Genomic DNA, 19,781 nt, shown 5'->3' with positions numbered 1-19,781 from the left:
TGAGTGCTGAGCATTGAAAGAACCTCACAATTTTGGATATATCAACAAAAGAGTACTGTCTTTGTGTGTGATACTGAGTCTTTGTGTGTGATCTTTTCCCGCATCTAAAGGGCTTCTGCAATGGTTCATGTAATGGTCCAGCATGCAAGGTTTGAGTGCCTAAATGGTGAAATGGAGTTCTGGTAATTCTCTGGTTTAAAGTTTCTCTACCAGAGTCTCTAATTTACAATTGTTCCTCTTTTGCTCTGGATCCTATTTACTGGAATTTAAAGGTAAGAAAGAAAGAAAAAAAATTAGAAAGAAAGGAAAAAAAGAAAAGACAGTTTATGTCTGGAATAGAAAACAACTCTGCAAGTGAATAAGGGCTTGATTTAGCTTTCCCTGAGAAAACCTCAGGGACTGGCTTCTTAAAGAACATCAGACAGCAACAAGGACAAGGAAAGAGGGAAACACAACAAGAAAGAATTAGAAAGGAGATGTTTCTGTATACCTGTATACCTTAGATGCATAGAAGATGGGTAATAATACTACTTGTTTCTGATGAAAGACTACTCGGTCACACAAGTGCTATGAGAAACCTCTAACCTCAGTATTTTAAGCTGCATTCATGAAAAAAATATCTTTTAAAATTTAATCCAGCCCACCAAATAGACTGGTACAAATACATTCCTAAATACAAATATATGGGATTTGAGTTCAGTATACAGCTCATTGTATATACCTATTTTCACAAAATAGGCTATACGATATACATATGATGATTTTAAATCCTTGATATTAATGAAATAATATAAATATTTGTGATGTTATTTTTTTTTTAAGATTGAGGGCTTTAATATTAAAGTTGTTGGGTCTATTTAAATATTTCTACTAACTTTTACCACTAATATGTTATCTATAGTTTTGCCAACACAAGACAGGTTTTCTCTAACAGAATGGTTATACCGCTGTGATGTGTAAACAAACATCACCTAATCAGCTGAGAAGAAACAAGTGGCTTTAGATTTCCTGCCAGTAAAACTAAGTTTGTAGTGTTGGAGGTGCTAACAGGAATCTGCAGCCATGGCCCCTTTCTGCTTTTCTTGATTCTTGTAAGTTACATTTTTAAAAGTGGTTGTTGAGCCTCTGTACAGTGGATTTGTTTCCTAAAAAAGAAAACACAAACAGAAGAAGACAGAGTCATGCAATGTTTAACTCATTTTGTCATGGCTTCAGCTGCAAGCAGAAGTAGCTGCACACTGCTGCCTGGAGCGTCCCTTTTCAGTAAAGGGATCATTTTGGTCCATGATTCCTGACCCAGCGTTACAGTGCAGATTGTACATGCACCAGACAGTATCACTCTGCTTCCCGATGTGCGGAAGATGATTTGTATTCTACTTTGTGAGAAACTCAGGACAGAGATCTTCCTGGCCCAGCAATGTGCTTCCAACAGTGGGCAAATCAGGCTGCCAAGGAAAAGCTGACAAACGTTTCACAAACCTCCTGGGTTAGAGGGACTGTCCTCTTATGGATTTGTCTGTAGACATTTTGAATCCATGCAAAACTTTATCATCCAGAATATCTTTGGAAACAAATGGTATGCCCTAAGCACATATTATGTAATAATGTCTTTTGACTTCTTTGGAGCTTGTTATCTCACTAATATGAGAAAGCCAACATACCACTTGTCCTTCTGACACCCACCAAAAATGCTCAACATGCTTTTTTCCAAAGAGCCTCAGAAGTCTTAAAGATTTTGCAAAGAGCAAAAAAGCCAGCGGCAGAGAGGAAAGAAGAAAAGGGAACCTGTGGTAAAAGCTTGCATTAAGCACCCACAAGCTATAGATAGGAAATAAGGCCTGAACTTTTTTGTCCTTTTACCTTCATTTTGGACAGCCTACATTCATTGCTGCTCTGCGTAAGTGAGCTTACATTATTACACAGGAGTCACCAGTAATGTCTCTTTCCTAAAATGGGCTCTGTTTCTGGGAAGAGGGGTACACCTCTGATAATCACATAGGCAGTGAATAACTTTGCTAAGATTACTCAAAGGTAAGGTACTAATTAAAAGAAGAACTAATGGAAAATGTTATCTACATGTGTCGACATGTGGAAGGAATTAAACCAGGAGATCAAATTCTAGCTACTTTTCATACCTAAAAAAATCCCGATTACAATTTATGGAATACTAAATGTAGTGAAAAGTTGCAAGTAAAATCTATCATTGTAAAAGAACAAAACAAGACAGATGATTTTAAAGGCTGTTGTGCACCATGCAACCAAATTAAAGAATCGCATATAAAATCAATTCATAACGTACCGTTTGCCATTTAACTTTTGATTTCTCCACTTCAAACTTGGCCACCTCTTTTCGGTCCTGAACTGACACCAGTATTTTCCATATACAAAGTAAAACAATGCCAATGAGAAGGATAGCAAGGATGACACCCACCATTATCATTGGAATATTTGGAAGCTGTGGGCAATCTGTGGAAACAAAAACACTCATGACTGTGGATATCCAATCAATAAATTCTAGGCAGTTAAAGACAGCCAAGAGGCATGCTGTGCTTTTTATCTGCTGAGAACTGTGCATGCCTTTTACTTCAAGTCCATGTTATTTTTCTCCTGTTAGCTGCTAAACTGGGTAACTGTGAAACTGGTTGAAAAATATTGCATTAAAATGTTACAAAAATTAATTGCTAACTTTGTCCCCTGGTAGTTTACTGTGTCAGTTAACAGCTGCTGGATAGAGCTTTTCTGGAGGTCTTATCTTAGTTCACATTTGCACACATTGCAGCTACCACAGCACAGTAGCTTCAAGGCCCAGGAGCTGAGCAGCAGATGACAGCACAGCTGGTTATTGTAGAGTGATGGGAGGGCCACTACACAGGGTTTAATGAGCTGGGTCTCCCTTAAGATATTTATTTCACTTTTTTCTTTTATTCAGATCTACATAAAATGCATAGTAAATGTATTTAATAAAGAGAAAAATCTTAAATTCTTGAGTCTTAGGGGTGTAGTTTACAAAGGGATGTGCTTCTTTAGTACTAGCTTTGTTACAACTATCCTTGATTTCATATAGGTTACAATTACAGCAGAACACTCCTCTTATGGTAGAAGCTGCTTTTATTTGTGCAGTGAAATCACTTTTATTCTCACATGTATGCTAGACAAAGGCGACAGAAAGGGTTAAAAAATCACTGCCATTTGTGCTAACAGAGCAGGGCTACAAATCTGCTCTCTCTAAAACTAAAAAACATTTAACCCTGAGACACTGGGCGTGTCAAAACAAGCAAACAAACAAAAGTATTTTTATTGCCTGGAAACTAAAGTGTTTGGCAAATGAAAAGTGGTGTCTGTGTTCTTTCCTGTCTTACATGATTAGAAGCTATAATGAAACATCAGCAGTGAAACAGCAGCAAATAAAGTAGCAATGTTAAAGGAAAGGATATAAAGAGATCTGTTGAATATCAGTTATGTACAATATTCAAAACTTAATGGTACTGGAACAATAAAGGTTATTATAAATGTATTCATCAGGTATACCCACTTAGATTGTCTTGGATATTTGTCCATCTTGGAAATATATGTAATTTCAAAGTGACTTGTAGTTTTCTCATATAATGCAAAACACATTTGGTATTACCATCTTTGATTTACTCAAGGATTTAGAAAAAATAACTTACTCTTGCAGCCCAGGGATCATTCTGACCATCTTTCATTAAACGCCACGTATTTATTTTACTAGTGCATGAAATAAGTACTTGAGGAGGTGGTCTTCTAACTAGGCAGAGAAGAGCTATAAACACAAGGAAGTTCTGTGCTGCTTAAAAATGCTCAGCTTCTAGATAGCTCACCCTGCCTGCATTTTTAAGTTTGATTTATGTAGAAAAAGCAATATTCACTGCTTACCTTTCTGTTCTATGCTGTGAATGACTGTCCTTCCCTGTTCATCCACAGCCAGTAGAAATGTGGTTATACATTCATTTTCCCCTTGCAAAGAGCAGGGAATGGATTTATCCTCTGAATAATCTGCAGAGGAAATGAGAGAAAGTCATTGTTCAAATCAAATGAAATTTAACATGTAATAACAAGAGAGACTGCTGGCATTGTGTTTGTCACAGCCTCATCTGTGGATGGTAAAGAGTGAAGGATGAAAGCAGAAATAACCTCAGAAATTCTACAAAATGTAACAACCTTTCTTTTAACCCAAGATTTGTTTTGTTTCCAGTTTTTCACTTCTGTCTTCAAAGAACAGATTCAGGTGTTGTCAATCTGCACTGACCATATAATGTACTGTGAATTTCAATGAATTGGAAGTGCTTCCAAGATGCTTTACCACCAGCTGTCTAGGAAATGTAATAGTCCCCAGTTACAGGACAAAGTAAACAGTATGTTCTCTTTGGTTTACAGCTACTCCTACCATGTCTAGATTATGTTTCAGAAGTAGACATACATACAGCAATGGATAACATTAAAAGCCCTGCATTTATTTCTTCCACAATAGCCCTCTCAAAGATTACTGCATCCAGCACTGTCACAATGGTAAATATAGATTAATAACAGAAACTGTGATTCTGGGATCTTTGTAACATGATTCCGGGGGAAGCAGGTAAAAAGTGATCTGAGATGACAGTCTGGCCCCATTTATTTGTCTCTCAATTTTATGCAGGTCTGCACAATAACTTAATCTATATTTTATTTATTTTATTTCAGATGATTTCTAACCAGGAAGCCTTTTCTGCTGAGAAAACTTCATCCACAGGGAACAGAGAGGCAGGAGGAAGCTGGCTCTAAGAGACAATGTAATGCAAATGATTGAAAATTGAGACTGCAGGTCCAGAGCCAGAAATACTGTAATTTGAAGCCTAACAATTACATAACATTTTTATAGAGCAAAACGTCTGACCTCGCAATACCTTTGGGGCTGAAGACTTACTATATTGCCATATAACCCAGTATTTTCACAGCACTGGAAATCTAGGTATGCTTTTCAGTACATTTTTTAGAAAAACTTGTTAGATTTTATTTTTAGAGGTAAGAAAAACCAGTAAATTTCTCGAGCATTTCTTTAAAAATAGTCCTCACTTTCCATTATTTCTTAGCCATTTAAAACTCTTTTGTAAAATTTCATAAGCAGCTGCGCTGAAAATTTTAAGTTCTCAAAATTAGTAATGACATATAAAGTAGGAACCAGACAGGATATGGATTTTAAAGAAACCTGTGGTACATAAAGAAGTGCTCACTTTTCTTTCTGGTGTTTTGTTTTTTTTTTTATATTGCTTATTGTCATAAAGTTTGGTCTTACAGACAACACTGCTGAACACCATAGAAAATATGGAAGTATAAATAAGGGACCTCCCTAGAGTCCTTTTCTCTGCTTGTTATAAAAGATAATCTCATCTGGGTAGATTTTAATGGAAACATGCTCATGATTTGTGATACTCTTGTATTTAACCTATTGCCTGTCCTGAGTGGCAGAGCAATGTGTTATCTATCAAGGTGACAGACAGACAAGACTTGCTGATTTAACAAGATTTGGTTTTGTTAGAAGAGCCACAAACTGCAGACTGAGTGCGCTGATTTAATGGCACTCGTTACCAGTTACAATTCCAGTAACACTGTCACAAGTTTTGCAATATTGGTTATTTCCCAATTCTTTTAAGCAAGAACATCCAGAGAATATTAGCTAGCTTAAAAAAAAAAAGGAAAAGGGTGGTTGTTAGCTATCCTGAAGGCAGAGACAGACTTGCAAGTGTATTCCAAATATCATCCAGAAGTCAGTAACTGCAAATATATTCATTATATCTAAATTGTAACTTTTAATTTGAGACCAAGGGGAGCAGAAATCTGATCGTGTGCAAGGATGAAGAAATGAAAGCAAAGATGCCAGTTTAAGCTATTCAGAATGCTGCTTACGCTTAGTATTTTCATTTCTCTGATATTATTTTTAGGATGAAGGATCACTGAGAGAGACTATTGCATACATGATTTTCAGTTCATCAGCACCAAGATTTGCCTAGATAGGTAAACTACTGTAATTTACACCTACGTAATTTTCTGCATTCTGCAGTAAATCATCATACTTCTCCCACTTCTACCTGCAACCTAATTCCATTAATTTCAGTGGTATTTAAAATCACTAGAAGAATAATTGCATAAGAGTGGTAAGCTGGAGCTCCAAGGTGCAAAAGACTATTTCTTAACAGATACTTAGATAAAAGATTCAACAACAACAAAAAATTGACTGTAAATTTAAAAGCCATTATGCCCTTTCTTATTTGTCCTTTGCTCAACAAAATGCCCTTGTTGGACAGCTTCATGTCACTTTGAGTCAGACCAACAGAGCAGCACTGACACGGGGATTTATTCAGGCTCCAGCATCCAGTTTGTTGCTGCACTGGGAATTTTTGTGGTGTCAACACTCTGGGGTAGGAAAACCCCAGCTTCTCTGAGGAAAGTGTAAGAGTCCCTGTTGAGCTTGTGACAGGAGCAGCCTGGTGCCCTGTGGCTGCGGTGGTGGCAGGAGCCACTTAGGAGGAATTGCGGTTCCTCCTGGGTAGCAAGTAGAGCAACAGGGACTCCTCTTACACCCATCTGGCAAAGGAGGATTATCCCTATTTAATATTCAAATCTTAAAAATGGCTGAAAATAAAGACTCAAAAGTGATGCCTGCTGTGGAGATAAGCCCAGTAAAAGTGAAGCCATCAGCACCTCCAGAGTTGCTGTACCATCCTGTGTCCTGCTGGATCCCCAGGGAGCCTCAGAGGCCAAAACAGGCATTCCCATGAAACAGGAAAATGCAAAGCCTACGCTTTTTTTATTGCTCCACATTTCCAGTCACAGAGTTGCAACATATTCATGCAAAAGAGAAAGTAAATCTTTAAAGTGCTAATATTTTATTTAACCTTGAGCTATTTCTTGTTTTCAAAAAGCCTTGAAGTGTTAAAGAAGCTGAAATATAAACCAAAAAGCAGCAGTATGCTACTGTATGAAACTGCTCAATAATCTGTCTGAAAACTATTTTTTCCCTTTTGGAACTTCTTAATGAGGCAACCTTTCTGCCAAATCCTCTGAGCTATTATTACAATTACAAGCATTTAAGATGAAACAGAGTTTGCAACAGCCTCTTTTGGGTTTTTTTTGTTTTCTTTGAGGGGTTAGGAAGGGAACAGTTGCCCAGCAGTTGCTGTAACTACAGCAGTTGCTGTAACTGCTGCAAGTAAATCTTAAATCTAAAGTAGTAACTGACAGTCCTGATCAGTGAAGCACAGGACTTGGAAAAAAGGAAATAAGCAGGAACAGGAGATGATGTTGTCATGCTCATATTCCTGTGACCTCTGTGTATGTGAACAGAGCCACATAAGCAGCTCTTTCTGTTCTTGATTATTATTCATTATATTTGAAAGTAGAATGTATTATATATTCCTAGCTACAAATATATGCCATCTGGCAACAACAAAACTTTACTAAATAGTGCTTATATGCTTTCAAAGCTTGTAAAGACAATTTTATGTTTATAAACAAATATTGATGTCTAGGAAGGCAAAGCATGATAATAATTTTCATAAAAACACAACATTAGTATTAGTTTTCATTAGGGCAACATTTGCAACTTTTGAGCTCTGTATTATGGAGTAATGACATCAAAACCAAAAGGTAGATCTTTGTTGTACATCAGTAAAATTTATACATGCATGCAGCTCTGAATGGGCTTCCAACAGTTTGTAGGCTGTGCATACAACATTCTGCATTGCCATCCTAGTTCTTACATTTGTCTTAATGCTTATGGTACATCTGTGATGTCGATAGATTGTAGCTATGTCCTGCCTCACCTAACAATTGCCTTTTACCATGCTATTGAGACTAGAATTACCATTAGAATAAATACAGACTGCCTACTGAACAGGCAAGTCCCTTCTGCTAGAGTAAAGAACAAGATGCACTATTTCAGTTAAAGTTTGGTGGGGGTTTGGTTGTCGTTTTTCTCTTTTACTTTTTTTTTTTCCTGAGAGCAATATTTTATTCAAGGTTAATTCTTATTCCACAAATTCCAATTGATGGAAGGCAGTTTTGAATTAAAGCAAACAACAGAAAGATGTGCTTAGTCTCTAGAATATTATAAACATCTTTGCCACAGGTTAAAGGGCTGTGTCTGGTTGCCAGCTGTAATCAAGAGTCTGCATAAGGACTGGAGTCAAGTTTTGCATTTGTATGATAAAAAAAGACACAATGGAGCTCATGGTACAGGCGTGACATAAACTGAGGGGCTTTCATCAGCCACTGAATTGTAGAGACTGGTATTTATTAAATCCTATGCTTTTTACATAAACTGCTTAGAAAGCAGGCTTGATCCAGTGAGTTAACCTGGAAGGATAATACCAGCCATGGTCCATATTTCCTACTTACCACAGAACTGTAGAAAAGCAGCAATTGCCTCGTAAGCCTTAATATAATTCCATGGCAGAACAACAAGGCTACTTTCTGCTACTGAAAGTGGAAACTATCACTAATCACACACACACAGAAAAGGAAGACTGAGTGTACAAACCCTTTGTGGTGCTGACAGTTGCATCAACCAATTTGCATTTTTCACTGCATTCTCCCGGTGACTTGTCATCGGAAGCCAAGTGACATTCCACACAGCTCCTGTATAAAATAATTCAGTAGCTCATCAATCTCTGCCTGTCACAAAGCAACAATATAAAAGCCTGAAAGTATGCATCTGCATTCTAAAAGGAAGCTAAACAAAAGGTCTTGTACTATGGATACTGTAGTTCTCAGAAATATGATAGGTATTGCCACCAAAACCCCCCCACCTGAATAAAGGTATTGTGGATAAGCTCTTTCTTGTCCTCTTTTCTCTCCCAGCTAATTAGCTACCAGACAGAACCCCAGGCAACATTATTCATGTCGGTCTATCAAAGACATGAGGTTACTCACACATAACATTCATTTTCAAAAAGGAATATTCTGAACTAAGCTCACGCTTAAATACCAGCCAAAGGAATGTCTATTGGATGAACAATATCTGAAATAGACTTCAGAGAGATCAAGCTGGGGCACCTACTATGATTCTTCCTTTGCTGAAAGTCTGTTGAATAATGTATTAAAACACTATTCAGGTATCTCAACAGATGCCTCTTGAATGCAATTCTTTGTCTCAGGAGTTATTTACTTAGATCCTAATTATAATAATGCAATTTACTGTAAAATTGTCTACTTTATTTAATGGTGAAATGACTGAAATAGTCTTTAAAAACACAGAATCTAAACCAATTCTTTTAGAAAACATTGAAAATCTTCCCAGAAATTCAGTGAGGACTTTAATAAATCCAGAGTTTATTCATGGAAAAAAAAAACAGTGAAATATTCATATATGAAAATTTCTGATGCAAAATGTGTCTTGCTGATTCTTTACAAACAGCTTCAGCTGGATTGAGGGGCTGAGACTCTTAAGAAGCAGCCTGAAGGACTGACTGCTTAAAGAAAAGAAAAGGGAGGAACTGCAACAAAACATCCCCAAAACCCTTGGCCATCTCCTGTTGCACTGAGTTACATATATCCATGGGAACGTGCTGAGACTGAAGAGATTATCTTCACAAGATGCAGATGACCTTATCACTCGCTCTGGAGATGGCCAAATAGTAAAAGCAAGCAGGTAATGGGATAGCCTCTATCTCATGGACACATATTCAGTGTTGTTGGTGTTTTTGTCATATTTGCCATGTTTCTCATACAACCACTCTTTTTCTCAGCTGCCTAGCCATTGATCCCCACCCTCTCTGACCTGGTCTTTCAGCTTTCTCAGTTACCCTACTCAGGTATTCCCAGTGTTTTCTCTCTGTTGGCTTTCCTTGCCCTGTGTTTCAGCAAGGAAAAACACTGAAACAGAGGAAAGATCTAATGCTGCATACAATATACATGTTTAAATAGGCTAATGTAATGCCCATCATGTAACTTTATATTTCTTGTTCTCTGCCAAATTGGGCAGAAGAAAGCAGCCGCATTGTCCCTCATGTTTAGAGTAGTTGCATGCAGAATTTCTCTTTATTTAAAGCTTTGAACAAACTGATAGGCTCACTTTTGTGGGTCAAATTCAGCACTAATATAAATGGCAATTTGATCACATGCCATAGAATGGTTTCTCATCTCAGATATAGTGTTGGCTGCAACAGCAGACATGCAAAAAACAGTGATGGAGAGTGGCTTTGGAAAAGAAAGGAGCTTCAACTGAGTAAGTAGACATGACATCGTCATGAAACATTAATGCAACTTAAATTGACTTGGCACTCAGCAAGCAAAAATAGGGGCATTAATAACATGCGCTCTGTGAAGCCTGATTTGACTTCTAGCTTAAATTTCTACTGAAAACTGCTCATTTTGGACTGACTTTAGCCCTGCAAGAGCTCACACAATACAAGCATAAGCATGGGTTTACTTTGAGTGGTCAGCTTTATGTCACACATATTTTTGGTCACTTTTCCTATCATGCACTGTAGCATACATCATGCATCACAGCAGGAAAGTTACATAAATTTTGTATGCTCAGTGAACAGAAGACACTTCACCATTTACAATCAGTTTATCATCAAATTATATATGTCGTACAGCTACCCACTGATTTCATCCCCCAACTGTGACCTAATTTATCATAGTTGGGCCTCTTTGATTCACCCAAGTTAACAGAATTTGGACTATGAATTTCACATGTATAAAGCCTGAGCAGGAAGTGTGACCTTATTCATATTCATGAGAACAGTAATACAAATGCCATTTTTTTTCTGCAAGTCCTCATTTTTGCTGTATCACCTATGCTGAGATGATTTCAATCTGTACTGTGAACTGGAAGGAGATTCATCTGGTTTTATCTGATGTTATCACATAAAGTCACCATTCTGGTTAGTTGGACAGCCAGGGACAGCAGTGGAAGCTTGATGCTTTACTTGTGCTGCTTGAAGGGGATTAAACTGTTTTCCATAAAGTTCTTTTACAAGAGTAATACCAATAAATGGTAGGTGTACAAGTCATGATTGTGCCTCTCAAAGGGCAAAAAAGCTCTTGGGTTCTGGTCTGTATATCCAGTTTACAATAGTGACAGTAAGCACACTGCTGAGGCAGCATAGGAAAGAGACACCTGGATGATACAAACATAAATCCAGCACCTTACCGCCTGGAACTGCAAGGGTCACCGCAAAGAGGACATTTTTCACAAGTCTGGCCTGAAGCTCCTGGATGGGTGCAAACACACGACCCACAAACACATTCGCCTCTCCCATTGCACAATGTCCCATCCTCAGCAATGCAGGTGCTGGTGTCAGTTGTGCAATTACAGTATTCACCGGACCATCCACTGTGACACATGCATTCCCCACAGTCACAGTCACCATTACCTGGAAAAAACATTTGTTATACTTCAGATCAGTTTCTTAGTATGAACCTGGATGATAGCCTTTAAAATTGTTCCCCTTAATAGCAGATATTTTCCCCTCTCCAACTCTTCTCACTCTTAAATGTCTTTCTTCCTCCTACAGCATTTGCAGTGGTAAGCCAGAGGATCAAATTTTCACTTAGACTGGCTGTAAGCCAAGTGCAGCTCCATTCTCTTCACTGGAGTCCTCCACACAGATCATATCTCCCAACAGTGCACAACCTAATCAGTAAATCCTATTTCATTTATAGCAGCAGAATTTCAGCCTATCTCTTCAGCAGTCTTGTTGCTGGTTCCTGACAGTTTAACTGTTCCCATTTTTTTAGTAGAATCACTTCTGATTTATAATGATATAGCCCAGGAAAACAATTATAAACAAAAAATCTCAAATTCTGATTATATCCTACTCACAGGGACACTAAGGCAAACCAAGAATAATTGAGGTTACTGGGTTAAAATTTTAAAGATATCAGAATTATCCTAAAAAAGTGATTAAGATAAATCAATTGATAATGATGTCAGAGTGTGTGGAGACAGTGTTCTCACGGGAGAATGGGTATTTGGTACATGAACTCTGAACAACTCTGAAAGATACAGCAAGGCCATGAGAGGCCCGAGGAAGCTTAAGCAAGCAAGATAAGAAGCTGGAATTCACCAAGCTATAAGAACTGTCAACTGTTGTCAAGCTTTCGAGGTCAAGTCCTCACACCTGTGCTTAACCAATTATATATTAGTCATTAAGGGTCTTCAAGACAAGTATCCAATCATGATATGCCAAATTGCTGTAGGTGTGTGTAAGCAATAGTATATAAGGAGTTAATGCTTTGCAATAAATGGCTTTTGGTCTGATCATATTGATCTCTGACTGAGTCCATTCCGCTGCAGGAGTGAAATTGTACACTGCCAATATACTTACCTAATGTCATGTATATATGTCAGATGTATGTCAATATACTTAGCTAAACTTTCTTGGAGCTACAATCATTTATAGCCATTAGAAGTCTGACCCGGTGTGATGGTAGCTGATATGGCCCAGTAAAGCCATACCAACTTAGACTAGCTATGGAGTGGTTAAAGGTGTCTCATTTTTAAATTTGAAAACAGAGTTAAAAATTGCTTCTCATTTTAAGATCACTCAGAAATGGTAAATTACACTTTATACAGCATTGAGTGCAAGTGCAGATATGATGCAAATACAGATTCACAAGCTCATAGCTAAGAGCGAGACAATAAAATTCTAAAATGCAGACATGAAAAATACTATCAAGGGACCATACCTGCACACTGGAGCCCTCTGTGTCTTACACATGAGAAGTCATCGCATTCACAGTGTGGCCCATACACCTTTCCGTACAGGGATGGGTGGCAGACGCACTGCCCGCAGTAGCAGTCACCTCTCCCACTGCAGGAGCTTTGCTCTGCTGAGCCCTTGCAGGAGCTGGTGTTGAGGGAGCTCTCATCGCATTCACAGTGTGGCCCCATGTACCCTGGGCTGCAGACGCACACCCCGCACTCGAACGATCCTTTCCTGTTGTTGCATTTTGGGCTGTTCATCTCAGCCTTTGCCTGACAGCTACAGCTGCACTGGGGATCTATCTCCATTTCCAGAGTGTCACTGAGCCCCACTGGTTTTATCACAATATGCCTCCTGTTTTTTTCACAAGAGGAGAGACTTACAGTCACGTTGAAAGAGACCTGGAAGAGAATCATAGAATCACAGAATAGTTAGGGTTGGAAAGGACCTTAAGATCATCTAGTTCCAACCCCCCTGCCATGGGCAGGGACACCACACTAAACCATATCACCCAAGGCTTCATCCAACCTGGCCTTGAACACTGCCAGAAGATGGTGTCTGTTCAGAGCTGCAGCACATGTAGCTCTGCAGGGTACTCTGGAAGCACAGAACAGGAGGGTCACAGATACCACCTATGTTTCTGTAACTTTTTCAGAATAAGATTTCTTAATAAAGAGCTAACTCTCTGCCTCCTACCTTCTCTGGGCTTCATGTCTTTTGAGAATATGTGCTTTACTTACCGTGTCTCCCACTTTTACATGAGAACATTTCCTCTGATGCGGAAAAAAGGTCCCATTGTTACAGATGGCTGTGAAAGAGAGATTGAGTCCTTCTGTGTCTCCCAGAATCTCCAGCTCCACCTCGGACCGCAGCTCCTTAAAGGAAAAAGGTGTGAGATGAATGGAGCAGTAACACTGCAAGAGCACTACTGCTCCAAGTCTGTGGAAGATGGACTGTAACTTATCCTGACTTACACATGTAAATCTGTGGATTTGGCACTTTGTTTACAGAACTTCCCTATTGCAAAAAATGGGGAATGGACGAAACAAAGCAAGTGCTGACAGAACCAGCTTTCAGTGGGAAGCAATGGTGGTATCAGTTTAATATCCACTATCACGTGGCTTATTTCCTGCTCTTGCAGGAGAATTAATTCAATGTTTTATTAAATCATCTTTCATCATTAAGTGCTCTGCTGGCTGATACAGGTTTTCCTTCAGCTCTGGTCTTATTGAGGAAAGGATTTGTCTCCCCGATTGCATTGCTAGAACTCAGCTTTTCCTGATTAACCAGCCTATGACAATATTGCTCCCCCTTTATCTCTTCTAGTAGAATTTCCTGGCAGGCTGTTTCACAAAGGCAGGATAGAAGAGGAGGAGTCACACTCTGTGTTAAGAAGAACCTTGGATGTATAAAAGTCAACTATGGTGACTGTGGAAGTCCTGCTGAATGCCTGTGAGTCAATATCAGAGAGGTTGTCTCCAAGGGGAATCTTACAGTAGGCATCTGCTGCTGACCTCCAAACCAAGGTGATAAGGTCAATGAATCAAAATTTGGGTCACTTGAGCAAGCATCAGGTCAGCACAACCTCGTTCTTATGGGTGACTTCAGCTATCCAAACATTTGCTGGAAGAACAATACAGCAGCTCACATGTCATCTATCAAGTTCCTTTAATACACAGAGGACTGCTTCCTCATACAAATATTTATGTGCCAACAGGGATGAGGCACTGCCGGTCTTGCTGCTCACAAACAGAGAAAACCTGCATTGTAATGTCTCAGTGATAATATTGGCTGCAGCAATCAAAATATTGTGGAGTCTGGGATCTGGCTGAACCTGTTGAAGGCTAGTACTAAGAGCAAACTTCAGCTCATTCAGTGCTCAGCTGGGAGGTATTCCATGGTAAGTTTGTATGGAGTATAGAAGAGCTAGTGAGTGCTGGGAGATTTTCAAGAATGCTCTCAAAGCACAAAACCAGTTCATCACCTTTAAAGATAAGAGAAGCAGGTGGAGCAAGAGACCTGCTTGACTTAACTGCAAGCTTCTGAGTCTGCTCAAAACCAAAAGCGAAGTGTATCAGAGATGGAAAATCAGACAATTAACCACTGAGAACTATAAAGGCATTGTCAGGGTGTGCAGAGATGAAGTCAGAAAAGCAAAATCTCAGCTCTGATTGAAACTGGTCAGAGATGCCAGAAACTGCAAGAAAGGGTTCTTCAGGAGCCATACACTGAGAGGCCCCAGAGAAGGACCACAAAGATGATCAAAGGCCTGGGAAGTCTTCTGCATGAGAAAAGGCTGAGAGACCCGGGTTTGTTCAGCCTTGAGAAAAGAAGGCTCAGGGGAGACCTTATCATAGAATCATAGAATCATAGAATAGTTAGGATTGGAAAGGACCTTAAGATCATCTAGTTCCAACCCCCCTGCCATGGGCAGGGACACCTCACACTAAACCATATCACTCAAGGCTTCATCCAACCTGGTCTTGAACACTGCCAGGGATGGAGCATTCACTACCTCCCTGGGCAACCCATTCCAGTACCTCACCACCCTAACAGTAAAGAATTTCTTCCTTATATCCAATCTAAACCTCTGCTGTTTAAGTTTCAACCTGTTACCCCTTGTCCTATCACTACAGTCCCTAATGAATAGTCCTTCACCAATATCCCTGTAGGCCCCCTTCAGATACTGGAAGGCTGCTATGAGGTCTCCACGCAGCCTTCTCTTCTCCAGCCTGAACAGCTCCAACTTTCTCAGCCTGTCTTCATAAAGGAGGTGCTCCAGTCCCCTGATCATCCTCGTGGCCCTCCTCTGGACTTGTTCTAACAGTTCCATGTCCTTTTTATGTTGAGGACAACAGAACAGCACACAATACTCCAGGTGAGGTCTCACGAGAGCAGAGTAGAGGGGCAGGATCACCTCCTTCAACCTGCTGGTCACGGTCCTTTTGATGCAGCCCAGGATACGGTTGGCTTTCTGGGCTGTGAGTGCACACTGAAGCTGGCTCATGTTCATTTTCTCATTGACCAACACCCCCAAGTCCTTCTCTGCAGGACTACAATTAATTTCCTTTTTGCCCAACCTGTAGCTGTGCCTGGGATTGCTCTGACCCAGGTGTAGGACCTTGCACTTGTCATGGTTAAACTTCATGAGGTTGGCATCAGCCCACCTCACAAGTGTGTCATGTTCCAGTATTTAAAGTGTGGCTACATAGAAGATGAAGATTCCTGTTTTACAAGGAGTCATATGGAAAGGACAGGAGGTGATGGCTACAGGGTTATCCCAGGGAGACTCTGATTAGACACAAGAGGAAAATTTTTCACAATGAGACCAATCAGCCATTGCAATAATCTTCCCAGGGAAGTGGTGAATTCCCCAATGTTGGATGCTTTCAAGATTCAGGTGGATGGGACACTGGGCCATCTTGTCTAGGCTGTTTCCCTTCCAACCTGGTATTCTGTGACTATATGAATCAAACATTACAATCTCTTTCACGGCAGTGCAGGCTCTGAGCTCAGTTTTGCCTTAGTGCAGGGCCTCCATGAGTTAGCCCAATGTTTCCTGGACCAGAGCCAGAGTGGAGTGGCATGCTGAGATCCCACAGCCAGGAGGCTTGCTCCCTTCCTTTCTTCTCATGAAAATTCCAGCCTCACGAGCTCTTGGTGGTATTTCAAGTTGTATTCTAAAATGTTTTCATTTCTTAAATCAATCTGTCCAATCAAACTTTCATTTCTTAAGTGAAAATCTTACTTCCTGAACTCTCTCATACCAAGGTTTTATATTCAGCTCTTTAAAATATTGTATAGCAATTTTGCTTACACAGCTTAACCTTAATCTGAGCCTATAGCACACCATGGGGAAATTCCCTATGACTTCACTAGGCTGTGGATCCAGTCAGTGGAATCTTTTCAAAAGTACCTTAGCAATCGCTGAGAAAATTCTCACTGGCTGGGCTTTGTGCTCTTACAGCTTAACTGCTTTACAAAGTACCCCCATGAAGAGCTCACTGACCTTACTTCAGTGAGTCATTCTAGTCAAGGCATCGGGGTGATTTACTGGAATAAAAGTCTGCTGTGGTAAAACAAACTAAAAGTAGAATAGGTGTAAACCTGCATGGCTGACAACTCCCTTTGTACATGTTCTGGCTTCCCTGGAAATGTGTCTTAGGGTTGTCTTTGGTGGTTTTTCATTAATGTCTTTGCATTTGGAAAGTCTTGTCAGTAAACCAAAGCAAGACAACAATCATGCAATACCCAGTGCTCTTTCCAGCACACAGCCAAAGCAGGAGAAATGTGCCCTGGGCATCTGGTTGGTAATATTGGTAGCTCTGGATATGTCCAATTTTGCCTTTGCATTTGTTTTAGAGTTAGGTGCTTATGTTGCTACTGAAACAGTTTGCTCACAATAGCTGGGCTCTCACAAAAGGACCAAATATCACAAACCTCTAGATAAAACTGCGAATGCTGGTATGTGCTAATGTTGCAGGAAGTATCACCAAATAATCCCTCTTCTACCAGCAGCAAAACTACAAGGCTCAAACAGAAAGCAATTGTGAGAGAAAATTAAATGTTCCTGGACACCAAGTCTTTGAATGATAATGTGCATTGAATAACACATTGAATTCTGGCGTCTGTAGAGGGTCATTTGAATGTGCCTTACTGTTGTGGGAGGGCAAAATACACACCTTACATCATGAACATATAAACTGTGACAAACTCGAATTTCTTAGATCTCAGTATATGTGAGGACTTCTAATGGTGTTTTAAATCTACTAAGATGTCTGGCCATAGTTTCAGGGAAAATTGCAGATATTCTGTGAGCTTTAAGCCATATGCAGAGAAGCATTTGTGGTTCAAAAGAATTTCTGAATGAAACAGATGAAGCAGTGTTACAAACTTGTGTCCATGTGTTACCTGTCCTTTATAACATATTGTGTTTCTCTGGTCTTATCCTCCTGTAAGTGAAAGGACAAGCACTGAAAAAAGAAGAGTGGAATTTTTCTGCATTTTTAAAATCCTGGAATGACTTCAATCAAATGGCCTGATATCTGTCACAATGCATTCTAACCCACAGCTCTGCATTGCAAAGCTATGCAGAATTCAATGTTAAACAAAGCGGGCAGAAATGTGCTTACAGAAGAAAATGAATCATACTTGGAAAGAACACAAGATCTCCTTGTAACAAATATTTTGACAGCTCAGACTTTCTTAACTTGCTTACTTCCTCCTCTGAAGCTTTTAGATAGCAACACATGGTGAATGGCATTAGCAAACCTTGTGTTTGTACAGCAAGCAAAGACTTGAAAGCACTTTCAGTGTTAAAAGACTTAGCCTAACTCTCTACTCTTGGGGAGCAAATAGTTATTTATTCCTTTCTTGTGAGTAAAGAAACAGAGACACCAGGCACTGAATTACACTGCTGAGAGTATCATGGAAAGACTGACAAAAATGGAATTATATCTTCTGCTTTGCATATGATTTTTAACTGTAGGTCTGTCCTCATTTCCCCCTTCCCAGTCCCCAGAAATTCAGATGTCTTATGTCAAATAAGGTGGCTTTCAGTGTTTCCTGCTTGGAACATTTTAAATCATGAAGCAAAAAGACTGTTAACCTTTAAGTGTAATAAAATGGTGTCCAGGAAATTTTGAGTGTGACATGCTATTACTGTCACTTTATACATGTGTGGGATTTTATGAACCTATGAGCACCTCTGGCACATAGTCCAGACATGCTGTACCTGAATGAGGACACAATGACTCATGGCCCAAAGGCAGGAGCGCCGTTCCTGCAGCTTCCTTCCTGCTGCTATGGGATCAGAGCAAGCACTGAGCTCAGAGCACCCACCAAACCCTGCCCAAAGAACAGCTGAAACCGGGACTGATCAAAACAAGCTGAGCTGTACCAAGGTCACCACTGATCCATGGTATATCAGCATATATGTGAATTAAAATATCTGTGGGAAGACGTGTGAAACTGTCAAAAAACATTCCTCTGACAGAAGAGAACCAGGCAGCCAGGATGCGTTTTACAAACAAAGCTCTGAAGAGCAGCATTGTGTTTATGTTCCTGTCATCCTTACATTTCTTGGTATTATCTAAACAAACCCACTTCAGCTCCTGAATTCTGCTTTTAGAAAACCTCAGAACAGCCTCACAGGGGCAGCATCAAATTGCTAAAGCAGAGAAGAGCACTCAGCAGAAGATAGTGCTTTTTTCCCCCACATACTTCCACACACCAGTTGTGCATCTGCCCTGCTGACAGCTGCTGATACAAAGAAGGTTAAGTCTCTGTTGAGATATAGAACTAAACAGCTATATTAAAGAAGGCTTAAAAGTAATTATGAAATACAAGACTATGAAGAAGGCAAGAGAGATGAGACACTGGTGTGAATTTATCATTCTAGCAGAACTAAGGAATTATTGGTAAGGTTATCGGGATTTTGTTTCTGTGCTCTTAAAACTCAGAGTGAACAAAACTGTTCCTGTTAAGATCATCGCCTAAGCATAAAAAATTATGCTCTTGGAATCAGTGCATAGAAAGAATCAGACACTTGTTTTTACCAAATTGCAATCTAATTTTGGAAATATAGACAAGCAGGATGAAAACATATCGTAACCATCTTACCTGATATGCAGCAATGATCAACTGGAGAATATTTCCAGAATCCTTCTGTAAGCGTCCAACAGTAGCTCCAGGAATAAGTTTTGCATAATTCTGAAAATACAAGAAAGAATTTAAAGCACAAAAAAAAGACTAGGTGACAAGAAGCTACTGTCTGAAAAAACAGAACCAAAACAAACAATAAAATATATTGAAGCCAACTAAAATAAACAATAGTGAAGTTTTTGGTGTTTTCAAGGACCCTTGCAGTCTCAGTAACACACGTCCTATAGAAAAAATCCTATGGAGAAGTTCTGATTTCACTGAAAATTGATGGGACATATATTGCTAAATCACCTCTGTGTGCTTGGAGGTTTGATACTCTGGTAGTTTTCAGCTCCGACTTTTCAGATTTAGAAAGAAGATATATTCTCTCAACAGCTGTGTTTTTCTCTAATAAAAATAACCAAAACCAGA

At 39.5% G+C, this 19,781-nt stretch overlaps 1 protein-coding gene across 3 annotated transcripts in view; it reads right to left on the bottom strand.

Annotated features, from left to right (window-relative positions):
• Window positions 1-862: 862 nt before the first annotated feature.
• Window positions 863-19,781, bottom strand: part of ITGB6 (integrin subunit beta 6) — a 31,840-nt gene continuing 12,921 nt past the window's right edge. For 2 of the 3 annotated variants that reach the window (XM_031052300.2, XM_031052301.2), the window contains 8 exons: window positions 19,329-19,418; window positions 13,448-13,582; window positions 12,691-13,108; window positions 11,153-11,375; window positions 8,534-8,631; window positions 3,895-4,014; window positions 2,300-2,466; window positions 863-1,145 (listed from right to left, as the gene is read on the bottom strand). In XM_031052300.2, coding sequence (XP_030908160.2) covers window positions 1,044-1,145; window positions 2,300-2,466; window positions 3,895-4,014; window positions 8,534-8,631; window positions 11,153-11,375; window positions 12,691-13,108; window positions 13,448-13,582; window positions 19,329-19,418 — 1,353 coding nt within the window. In that variant the 3' untranslated portion in view covers window positions 863-1,043. The remainder of the gene's footprint in view (window positions 1,146-2,299; window positions 2,467-3,894; window positions 4,015-8,533; window positions 8,632-11,152; window positions 11,376-12,690; window positions 13,109-13,447; window positions 13,583-19,328; window positions 19,419-19,781) is intronic. The other variant, XM_031052302.2, reaches the window with a different exon arrangement.

The sequence above is a fragment of the Melopsittacus undulatus genome, chromosome 8, assembly GCF_012275295.1.
Source record: "Melopsittacus undulatus isolate bMelUnd1 chromosome 8, bMelUnd1.mat.Z, whole genome shotgun sequence".
NCBI lineage: Eukaryota > Metazoa > Chordata > Aves > Psittaciformes > Psittaculidae > Melopsittacus > Melopsittacus undulatus.
The sequence above is the reverse complement of the archived record's forward strand: the minus strand, read 5'-3'. Positions and strand labels throughout refer to the sequence as shown.